Source organism: Podarcis melisellensis (genome assembly GCF_964234715.1).
Source record: "Podarcis melisellensis genome assembly, chromosome: 8".
NCBI lineage: Eukaryota > Metazoa > Chordata > Lepidosauria > Squamata > Lacertidae > Podarcis > Podarcis melisellensis.
The window spans coordinates 43,550,552-43,562,193 of NC_138540.1; the positions used below are offsets into that span (position 1 = coordinate 43,550,552).

Sequence of the window (11,642 nt, forward strand, 5' to 3'; positions counted from 1 at the left end):
GAGAGGCTGCCTGGACCAGGCTGACCCAGGGAGTTTTCCTGCTCAATGCTTTGAACCTGGCTGGAACCAGTCCCTCATAGCCTGACATTCTGGCTAATTCAACCACCACACTGGTACTCTTTGCTGCAGGTTTCCTGTTGGGGCATTTGGCTGGCCGCTTTGAAAACCAGGTGCTGGACTAGATGGGCCCCTATTTGACCAGATTATTCAGCTGCTGCAGGGCTCTTCTGATGCCTTTATGCTAAAAGGCAACAGGAAATGGTCATATCTATTCTGTCTCAGACGAAGGCAGGTTACCCAACAGCAAAAAGCACAGCAAAAAGCAGTTTGATTTAAATAGTATCTCTTTCCTATTAAAGCCCTTTCTTGGGGAAAACTGCCCTAACTAGTTTGCCCTTTTCTTTGCCCAGAGTGTGGCTGCATTCCATTCCACCCACTTCAGCGCAAATCCTTCTTGTCTCCTTGTTACTCAAAAGTTCTCCCAAAGCACAAACTCTGCTTGCTTGCAGCAGCTGGTGCTTGAAGGACAAAGTGTGTATCGCAGGAGGACGTTTTCCCAGCAGCTGAGATAAGAGAGGAGGGCCCCTCTGGGATAAAATCTGCTCATGGGAAAAAAGGCTAACCACTTTCAAGATCTGTGTAGTTTTGGTGGTGAGGCAGAGGGAAAGCACAGCCACAACCCATTTTGCACTTGTGTCTGGTTTCATCCACGCTACACAATCAACCGCTTCTTGGACTCACAGAAGCCAGCATGTCCTCCAACACATTTGAAGTTCAAGCAGTACCACCAGCTAAAAAAAGGAACAGGAAAAGCAGTGGTGACAGGAACAATCTGCCCCAATAGGAGGACAACTAGCAACACCTTTGTCCTGCCCCAGAACGCCTGGAATGCTAGTGCCAAACCAAATAGCATGATGGAGATTCCTTTTAATTATCATGGAAGCAGTGCCTGTTAAAGGAACATGAAATACAGAAGTTGGGGGGGGGGGAACGCACTTTGAAACAGGTTCTAATGAAATCCTTAGAAAATTGGAACACAAAAGATCAGAATTAGAAGTGTTATATATGGAGAGAATAGGCAAATCCATGCTCGTTGTGAGTCAAAAGTTATATGAACATGGTAAAAAACATTCCAAATGCTAGCCAGGGCTCTCAAAAGTAAGCAATTTGTTTAAATAATTACTTTAAATATGGAACTTTCACCCATGACTAAAATCAGATTAGCAATATGTTTATAGAGTTTTATAAAGAGATATATAACCCAAATAACCCTTTACCTGAAAAAAATTAAGTGAGAAGATGTGTTATCAAACCTTTCATAAAGAAAGCACAACAACATTCTGCAGAAGAAATTGATCAAGCTATTAAAAAAACTGAAATACTGTATATGAGCCCTTGACCTGATGGGCTTGGCAACACATTTTTTAAGAAATACAGAGACCTACCGGTACTCACACTTTATATTTGTCAACTTTATCCATCTGGCAAGAGCAATCAGGCGCTGATACATAGGCACTGATCCAGAATAACTGTCCTTCTAAAGCCAGGCAGAGATAAAGCACAGGTGTGCTCATACAGGCCAAATACCTTATTGAATCAGGACCAGATTATCTTCTTCTCAATTTTAGTTGCACATTTAAATCTAATAATTAGGAATTTAATCCATACAGACAAAACATACCTCTTGGGCATATCTTGGATCCCGTAAGACTGTTCTTCTTGGATTTATGTTTCTTAGAAATTTACAAAGCCTTTGGTGGTTTGGAATGGTGTTATCTCTTAACATTTTGCTGGCATGCCAACTAGGCAATCACCTTATTATAGCAATAGCTAAACTCTACTCAAATAATTCAGCTACTCTAAGAATTAATAACATGGACTCCACAGCAATTGCAATCTGGAGAGGGACAAAAAAAGGTTGTCCCTTGTGGCCACTGCTCCTCGTCCTCTCTTTTGAACCATTTGCTAATATCTTACGTCTTAATCCAAATGTAAAAGGATATTCGAGAAAGGGCGAAGAGCATCTGTTGACAATGTATGCAGATGATATTGTTGTAGTGATGAAAGGCCCTAAGGGTCAGCCTGTGCATTAAAGGAAGAATTAACATATTTTTGTGAAGTGGCAGGCTTAAAAATAAACACTGGAAAATCAATGATGTTTTTCAGTCTTCCACCACTGATTCAAATACACACTTGTCATATTCTTAATACACCTATGTGCTGCTCTGCATTTGGAGACCTGGGTGTGCCAATTCTAAAAAACATGAACCATGAATCTAAACTGAATTATCCCATTATTTTAAAAATGAACATGGACTTTAAAAAATGGAACAAATTTAACCTTTCCATTTTAGGCTCTATTGCAGCAGTACATATGTTAATTCCCCTTTTCTGTCCCTCTTTCAGGTCCTCCTTACTTTTCTCCAATGTCCAAATGGCAAACTAAAATTGTTTCATATTTCAAGAAAAGTCTTCAAGGTTGCCCATGAAATCTTCTTTTCTTTTTTAAATCAAAGTTGTTGGGGTTTACCAAACCTCTCGGTATACCATGACATGTTCCAATTGAGACAGCAGGCTTTCATGATTATGAAGGATGGTAAGAAATGGATCAATTTGGAAGAAAAACAAATAGCCCTAGGTCTGCTATGTGCTTTATCTTTCAAAAACCTTAAAATTATCACCCAAATGAATAACCCATATTTACAAACTAAATTGAGGATATGGAAAAAATTGAGGATATGGACTCTCCCCAGGTTGTTCACCACTCACTTCTCTGCAGACATATGCCAGTCTGAAAGATGATACTGATACTTTTAAAGCTAAAATAAAGAAAAGGGTAAAATTGGGTTATTTCAGACTGTAATTTTTTTTTTTACAGGAGTAAGACCAGTAACTTTAAATGTACCAAAAATGGGAATTAACTTTAAAGAGGCTTCAAATTCTACAAATTAAACATTTACTAAAGGATCTGATAGTTAAATTACATGCAACTAATTTTGAATGATCCAAGGTGCCACTAGGTAATGGAGGCAAGGAAGTAGTATCAAAATTTTATGGTTACTTAATACAGAACTAATTTGGGGACTTGTCTAGCCTAAAATAAAGATGGGAATATGATGTAAAAGTAACAATGGAAGACTCAATTTAGAAAGGGGTGTGCATGAAGAAACCCTTTAAGTCAGTGTCTGCAAATATTAAAGAACTTTCACTCAAAATATTCCACAGATGGTATAGGACTCCATCCCAACATCACATCAACTATAAGCCCCTTATGTTGGCATGGATGTGACACTAAGGGGACAAATATACATTTTTGGTGGACTTGTTTTTGAATACAAGTTGTTTGGTCCCTGGATCACATAGAACTAACAGCACTAATAAAGGAAACAACTAAATTCACTCCATAGCTTTTTATTTTAACAATGTTCCAAGGTACAAATAAAAATGTACTATCTAAAGAACTCATCACTTTACCAACTGTAGCAAGGCGGTCTATTTTCCAACACTGGAAAGATTTTGTGGTTTAAAAACATGTACAACACTGCAATTTCAGCAAAAAATTACATTTAGTTTTCAATTAATTCAAGTTGAGGCACAACCTATGGATTTTGGAGCAGTGTGGTGGGATTTTATATAGTATGTTATTAATACTAATTGAAGTAACTTGATTCCACAAGTAAATAAGAATGTTTGCCTATTGTGAGACTGTAAGATGATGTCATCCTGTTTGTGGATAGAATATATCTTATTCTACTATCTTTTTACTTTAACCTTATTTATAGCATTTGTACTCCAGATGATTATGGCATAATATCAGTTTATTAATATCACAGCAGACCTACAGTGAAAAATAACATTTATAAGAAAATAAAAAATTGAAATGACATATTTTTTATACTGTAAAATGTGCACTTTCCATAGCAATTGTTTACACAAGGTTGAATCTGTATTTTCAGTACTGAAAAATAAAAGGAAACAAAATGGAGGGAGGGGGAGAGCCTATGTCAGAAAGCAGAGGGAGAAGCCTCCAGTGATGCTAAGAGATTGTGGCCATCAGCCTGCTGGTCCAATGCAATACACTGCAAAAGTACCTCTGGCCCACCCTGTGTCCACATAGCGTTGGAGCTCAGGCACTTGCCCCCAGGTTCACAAGAGCCCCAGATTCTTCATCGTCCGCCATCGGTCCTTGATCGCCACAGGAGTGCGGTTCTTAAAGGGGAATGCCTGGGAAATGGCTTTCCACCTCCCTTCCCCAAACTTCTTCACGCCTTCCTTAATCCACTGAGACTCCTCTGAAGTCCAGATCTAGAAAGAAGAGGGCATAGGCTCTCATGAGCAACCATCAAGTGCTGCAAGTCTTGCCCCTTGTCCCCATGACAGAACAACAGGTACCCCACCCTCTGGAGATGGTTTTATGGCTGTTGCTAACAGAGGATTGCCACTGACATGGGATGTAGCCCAGTAACTCACAGCAGGCAAATATCCAGCCCATATTTCAAGACATTAAACCCAACTTGGTGGCACACTTAGTCCTCCTTCTGCAATATGTGGGTAATAAAAATAAAATTCTGCCTCCTTAAAGTGTGGTTGAAGAGGCCATCAAAGATAGCAGATATAATGTGCTGAGATTGCCCAGGCTTCTTTGAAACACCTGGGTACCCAAGACCCTTGATTATTTAATTAATTAGGAGAGGCTCCTTAGTCCAGTGGTTGAACATGCAGAAGATCCCAGCTTCAAACCTGTGACATCTCCAGGTAGAGCCACAAAAGAGACACCTGGCCTGAAACCCTGTAGCACAGACAATACTGAGCTAGATGGACCAGGATTCAGCATATGGCAGCTTCCTATGTTCCCATTAATGGGGATTTCACCAGTTATTTCATTTGGGAGAGGGGGTCCTCATCAACTGGCCTCCATTTAGAGGGGTCTTGTCAAGGCAGGCCTATTTCTCCCCACTGGAGTGTTCAGCTCCAGACTGGGTGTAGGCTTGGTTACCTTCTTTTTCGAACCAAAGAGGGAAGTGTTGATGCTGCTGCTGCTTTCTTCCTTCGATTCTGAAACACAAATTCATTTACAAACTTTATGGGATGCATGGAACCACTCGGTAAGCTGGTTATTGCTACCGGCTCAGCAGTTGGGAGGTTTTACCACTACTGCACCTCATCAGAAATCCAGGATAGTGGTCAAATTCCACCCAGCCCTTGGCATGATGTGTACAGTCAACTACTGATGGAACTATGTTAGGGTTGCCATACATCCAGGGCATCCCAGACATGTCCTCTTTTGGGGGGCCAACAGGCCCATCCAGGGGGATTTTTACATTTTAAAGGAAATGTCCGGGGTTGTAAGGAGGGGTTATTTATTCATTTATTGCTTGGCCAACTCTACACACCACTGCTGCCGCCAGACCAAGCTAGGAAAGGAAGAATGTAGGTGCACTTCCTTCCCTGGCTCAGGCTGTCCTCTTTTTTGCTGTTCAAGATATGGCAACCCTAAACTATGTGGCAAACAGTCATCCATGTTCACTCACAGTTGCCATCTCATTCTAGCACGGTTCACAAAATTTATCACTTTGTTTTGCAAGATGTTTAGCAGGTTTTGAGAGTTTTGCTTTTAGCTAGTCTGGGCATTGCCTAAGCAAGCCTCCTGAAGGACCGCAGTTAACAGTTCTCTTTGCTTGCCATGCTGGCAATGTTTTTCCCCATGTCATTGTGATGTCACTGGGTAATGCAATGTGAGAAGCCATCAAAACTGCACAGCTGCTTTAATTAGAAGAGTGCATGGAGCTACAATTGAGCATCATGCAGAACAAGAAGACAGTCTGAGGCAAAAGGCAGTAATTTTGTCAGTGCTGCTGCTGTGCACTTGGGAGTAGGTAGTCCAAATATTTTACTTTTCTGATCCAAGAGCTGTGCCCCCAAATCCCTCTGCTTACTGTATACAGGATACTAGCTGCTTACCAAAAAGTTCATCCTCATCACTCCAGACCTCCTTTTCTTCATCCTGACTTAAACAAATTAGTCTCCTCTTTGCTAATCTGAATGGAACAGAGAAACACAAGTAAGGAAAGACCTACCCCACAAGGAGATGAGACGGGACTGAGATGCATCAATTAATGTCGCACACAACCAGGATTATGGAGATGCTGGGTTAAGTATCAGAAAAGGAGTGAGGTTAATTTGTCACAGCAAACACACCACTGCAGAGACCCATGGCAGCTTAAATATGAGCAAATAGCTGGTGGCAGAAACACAAACCCTTATCCTTGGTACAGACGGAAGGAGGGAGGGGGGAAGAGAAATAACATTTTCTACCTTCCATCTGGCAACTGAAGCTAACATTCCAGGCATCTGACAAAGCAGAAACAGGTGTTTCTGTCACAATAAATTTGTTTAGCAATCTTTAATGGGGCCAGAGACCGTATTGTCAATTCTGCTGTTTTTGCAATCTGAGTAATAAAAATTAAGACAATCTGCTTCTACTAGATGGGGGAGAAGATGCACAGCGATGCAACCCTACCACTGCAAACCACCTTTGCCTTCCTTGGAGCTTCTGGGCTGAGGCCTAAGGCCTTCTAATGGATTCCTTGCAAAGGTGAAAGTTGCACCAAATGCCTCATGCTGTGCCAGTTCCCCAGCAGACCCCACAGCAGTCATAGCCTCTTACCTGGGATATTGGGAGGTATCATCAGGCTGGGTGGGGTTTTGGGGCTGTGCAGGCCGGACAACCAAAGTTGCCACAGGCCTCTTGGATGGAACTTGGCAGGAAGTTGGGGGGTTCCAACTCTCTGACCCCATAACCAATGTGCTTATGGACACTGAGCGTTCACTGGGGTGTGGCCTGGAGGCAGCACGGTTCTTCTCTATTTGGCACTTGGCTGCGTGGAAATCAGAAGCCAAACATGGCTTGGGGAAAGTCCAGTCCAACTTGTCCAATTTTGAAAACTCTTCATCTGCATCTGGGGAATTGGACAGGATCTTGAAAGCATCCCTCAGAGTAGAAAACCCATACGAGCCCATCCTCTTAGGTGAGCATCTGCAAAATAAAGAAACATCAGAAGGTTGCTCCACAAGTTTTGCCAATTTATGCTGCTGACCTCACCCCCCAAGACCTTGCTCCCCTGGAAGCAGGTGCAATCTGAGTGCTGAGAGCCAGAAGTTGTATGGCAAAACAGCATGGCAAAGGGAGTCAAAACTGTAAGAGGCCATAGGCTGCTAACCTGTCAGAGTCACTGGAAACTGCTGAGACAGTGGCCACAGAAACCACAGCAGGCTCTGCAGCTCCACTGGTTTCTTCTTCTGGCTTTGAAGCTGCCTGGCACTCATCAACCACTTTAGCAAGCTCCAAAACAGCTCCCTTTGCCTCCATCAAAGGCTTTGCAACTGTCTCACGGCCTCCCTCCAGAGACTTTGGCTGTTCTTCCACTGTATTTCTAGGCCCTGCCTCAGGCCGGGGCTCTTCCAAAGTCTCATCAGATCTTCCCACAGATTCAGGATTATCTGCTGCCACCACCTCTGAGGTTTCTTTCACCATTTCCTCCTTGCTGGCCATTTCCAAAGGATTGAGCCTGGTCTCTATCTGATCATCCAAATCCCTTTTTGCCATCTTAAACAGAGAATGTGAACACAGTTACTAGAGAACACTTCTCAACTTTATTTTCTTTTTTCTAGTTATATACAGCAGCCATGCCCAAGCTGGTGCCCTGAAGATGCTTTACCTACAAATCCCCTAATTGTAGGGCCTCATGATGCTGGAGCACAGCCTCATGATGCTGGAGCTGTTGGGAATTGCTAGTCCAAAACATTGTCAGGTTACAAGCTTGATATATGTCAAATGTGACATTGGAGTCCTGTGCTGTTCTGCTGTGGGGTATATTTCCCAAACACATAATAGTTTGGCCAGGGAGGCTTTTGTCTTAAGCCTCAGGTGCTGAATGTACCTTTTTTATCACAGTGTTTAGAGGGCAAGAGTTCTGCTGTGGCAATGTAGGTGATATTGAAGTGCTCCAGCAACACACAGAAATATATGAAGAAAGCAAGCTGTCTTTTGCCAAGCCAGACCAATGGTTCATATAGTTTCCTATCACCACATATTGAGTGACAGCGGCTCTCCAGGGTTTCAAGCAGGGGACATTCCCAGTCCTACCTAGAGATGCCAGGGATTGACCTTGGGACCTTCTGCATGCAAAGTAGATGTTCGACTACTAAGCTATACTCCCACTACAACACCCCACATCTCAATCAAGCAGCACTCCACACCCTTGCTTACCTCTAAGAGAAAGGGCTCAGAGTCACTCAAGCAGCTTTCTAAATACAGAAGTATTCTTTGCTGGAAAGCTTTATAGGAGAAGTTCCAGATGGCTGGATGAGCCAAGTTTTTTTCTCGGATGATGCTCTGGAACATTGACCTCATTTTCTAAGCAAGGGGAAATGTTTTTCAGTACTTGCAAGCAAATTGCAGCACAGGGCAGAGATAAAAGCAATTTTTGCAGTCATTAGAAGTTTAAACAAAACAAGCCAAACCAGCAGAGCAATCTAGGTAATATAAAAAATGCATGAAAGTAATGATGACTAGAGATGTGGACCACAATCTGTAGCAACATGGGCTGCTTGTGCATGCAATTTTTCTCATTGCATAAGGGGGACAATAAACTCTCAAGTATTTAAGACACTCACTGAATTGGAGAATGTGGGAAGGACAAACCATGACTCTGCTTTGCAGTGAAATGACCCTATAAGAGGCACATTTCAACAACAACAACAGCAACATGAACTCATACCTGCTGAAAGCTCACCTGGGAACTTGGGTCCTTTGACATGTGTTTCCTCAAGATCCTGCTGGCTTGTTCATATTCTTTGTTTTTTAGACAGATTATAACAGCCTGGAGAAGACAAAATAATGGTTTGCAAGGAAGACTTTGGGAGACTGTTCCTAATCTAAGAAGATACTGTTCGAGAGATATCCCTCTGGAAATTTTCTAGATCTGCTTCAGATTTTCAACCCAGTGTGTTTTCATTGTGTAATATTAGACCACTTATTAAAGAATTAAAAAAATCAAGTAAGGCAAGTTACTTAAAAGTCTGTAGGCTAACAACATTGAAATAATGTATGCCTCAGGAGAGTCCAGAAGCCAGTTTTTCCTGGATTGCCCCCGAAGGAAACAAGTTTTCAAAACATGCTGAGTTCCAATAAACCCAGGCACTTCTGAGGAGACATTTCTCTTTCATTTCATCCCAACATATAGGAATCGTGCCTCCTTGCTTCTATTAATTTTTGTGAACTTATTTAAAAGTCCAATTTAAGCATGGAGAAAAATAGGCAAGAATTAATCCTGGCATTGAATTAGCACCTTAATTAAACCCTTTCCTAAATATACTGCATTTTGAAACTCAAGACAGCTGTCCTCATACTAACTAGGCTGAGAAACAGTAATCAGTGACTACAGAAAAGGAAATGCTAACACTTACTGCTTCCTTTATTTTATTTCTTATTTCTTCTATTATATCAATGCCTATGTCCAATTCATTCTTCATCTTATCCAAAAGAACAAGGGCATATTCAAGAGGTGTTAACTTGGTCTTGGTATCAATGGTCCAATCTTCTTCAATCCTAGACAGAAGCTGGATAATCCGCAGCTGAATGCCAATGCATTTCTCTAGCACTAGGGGCCTTGCAAGCACAGCTGGAGAAGAACAAGACAGTCAAAACAGCCACTAAGCAAAATCAGATAGTTCAGCAAACCAGGTGTAACGAGGCTTGGGTAAGGCACCAAAGCCCTGTCCCATATATTGTATCCCTGGCCATATACAGGCAGATAGCTTCATCCCAACATGCCCTTTGGCCCAGGAATCACTTTGCATTTGCTTGTTTTTTTGTGTGTGATCTACAATATCCTTTAGTATCTATATATACACAAACACACACATTTTTTTTTAGTGTCTTAATCTTTGTGGTGAGAGATCTTGCTGGAGCTCCAGTTTTGTGGGGCAGAAATGCAGTATGTACAGATTTTATTTATAATAGATAATAATAATAATATAATAAAATAATAATAATAATAATAATAATTTTTATTTATACCCTGCCCTCCCCAGCCAAGGCCGGGCTCAGGGCGGCTAACAAGCAATAATAAAAACAAGCTGAATGATTACAACTTAAAAACAAAATTAAAATACAACATTAAAATATTGAAACATTAAAATATTTATAGACACCCGGAAGTAATTACTGTGAGAAAATGAATGATAAAGTACAGTAGTTGAGTTTCTTAGAACTACACTCCAAAGGTGCTAGGCCATTCCTAATGGTTGGCTTCTGGAAACCATCACACTCAACTACAAGCCACACCAAAAACTCAATAAACTCAATCTCTTAATACACACATCAACATTCTCCAATTTGAAATAGATTTCATGAAGGCTCTGAAGTTTTCAGGTACTTAGGGGGCTAAAGGCGGCCTGGGGGGGGGGAATCCTAACCCTTCTCCTGACCATCTGTGATGGGCTTAAGGAAGCATTCATTTAAGGGGGGATGTATGTATCCTAACCATCTTCCTGAGAATCACAGCTGGCTGTTTTCAGACCTTCCTTCTGGGTTCTGTGCTGTTGGTTAGTTGTACTTTGTGCATTTTCTTTAAAAATCATTATTGGATGAATTTCCCCCCAAACTGATTTTAGAACTTTGAATTTATTGTTATTCACACTTTTATACTGTATTTTTGTTGTATCACAATTGTTTTAAATTTGTTAGCCACCCTGAGCCCGGTTTTCTGAACTGGGAAGGGCGGGGTATAAATAAAAAATTATTATTATTTCCCTTAATGTCTAAAGGCAAATGACAAACGTTCCAGGGACACAGACTGTATTATATTTTAAGTTGCTTTAGGTTCATTATTTCTTAAATGAAAGCACCTAATGACTATTAAATGTAATATGTCACTGTTACTTATTTACATTTATATAAGTGGAACCAGGGCTATTACGTGACATATTTTAATGCTTGATGTTTTAGTATGTTCTGATATGTGCTGTGAGCCGCCCAGAGTGGCTGAGGAAACCCAGCCAGATGGGCGGCGTATAACTAATAAAATTATTATTATTAGTTATTTACACTCACGTTCCTTAGCAGGAAATACCTTTACAGTTATTTAACCCAGCGAGAATGTTCCCCAAATGCCCCTTTCGTAAAACAAACTGGTCTCCTCACCGTATATGACGTCGCGCAGCTGGCGAAAGTCCTGGCTGCGCCCGGCCCGGAAAGCCTGAAGGGCTCGGTGGGCGTAGAAGAGGATGGCCCACCGGTTCACCGCCTCCTCCAAGGCCTTTTCGCGAGCCTCCGCGGCTCCTTCGGGCGATGCAGCAAGAGACGCTCCAGGGCCGCCGCCCGCCATCTTCCCTCTCCCGCGCGCCATCCCGCCGGGAAGGGGGCGTTGGCGTAAGTGACGACTTTAACGGGTCCTTCCCCTGACGTGACGGTGGGCGGGGCAGGAGGGGGGACCGCGGAGGGCAGCGCTGCTCAGAGCCTGGGACCCTGTAGTCTCAGCACCGTCCCGGTCCCCCGGGGCTCTCTCTGCTCACTCCTCTGCCTGGAGGCCCACAAAGCGCAGAGGGTGGAAGGGAAGGCTATGGGCAGCTCGCCCCTC

The 11,642-nt window shown here is 42.3% G+C and overlaps 1 protein-coding gene across 1 annotated transcript; it reads right to left on the minus strand.

Annotated features, from left to right (window-relative positions):
* Positions 1–3,395: 3,395 nt before the first annotated feature.
* Positions 3,396–11,435, minus strand: TERF2 (telomeric repeat binding factor 2). Its single transcript, XM_081921805.1, has 9 exons — positions 11,207–11,435; positions 9,469–9,683; positions 8,796–8,882; positions 8,270–8,416; positions 7,221–7,606; positions 6,668–7,036; positions 5,962–6,038; positions 4,997–5,055; positions 3,396–4,305 (listed from the first exon to the last, which is right to left on the minus strand). The coding sequence occupies exons 1-9, from the start codon at positions 11,409–11,411 to the stop codon at positions 4,147–4,149; spliced, it is 1,704 nt and encodes a 567-aa protein (XP_081777931.1). The 5' UTR covers positions 11,412–11,435; the 3' UTR covers positions 3,396–4,146.
* Positions 11,436–11,642: the final 207 nt, after the last annotated feature.

Coding starts and splice junctions, on each gene's coding strand:
- TERF2 (XM_081921805.1), bottom strand. CDS start 11,411: ATGGCGCGCGGGAGAGGGAAGATGGCGGGCGGCGGCCCTGGAGCGTCT. Junction 9,684..11,206: donor GCTGCGCGACGTCATATACG/GTGAGGAGACCA, acceptor GTTCTTCTCCAG/CTGTGCTTGCAAGGCCCCTA. Junction 4,306..4,996: donor TCTTTGGTTCGAAAAAGAAG/GTAACCAAGCCT, acceptor TCTTCTTTCTAG/ATCTGGACTTCAGAGGAGTC.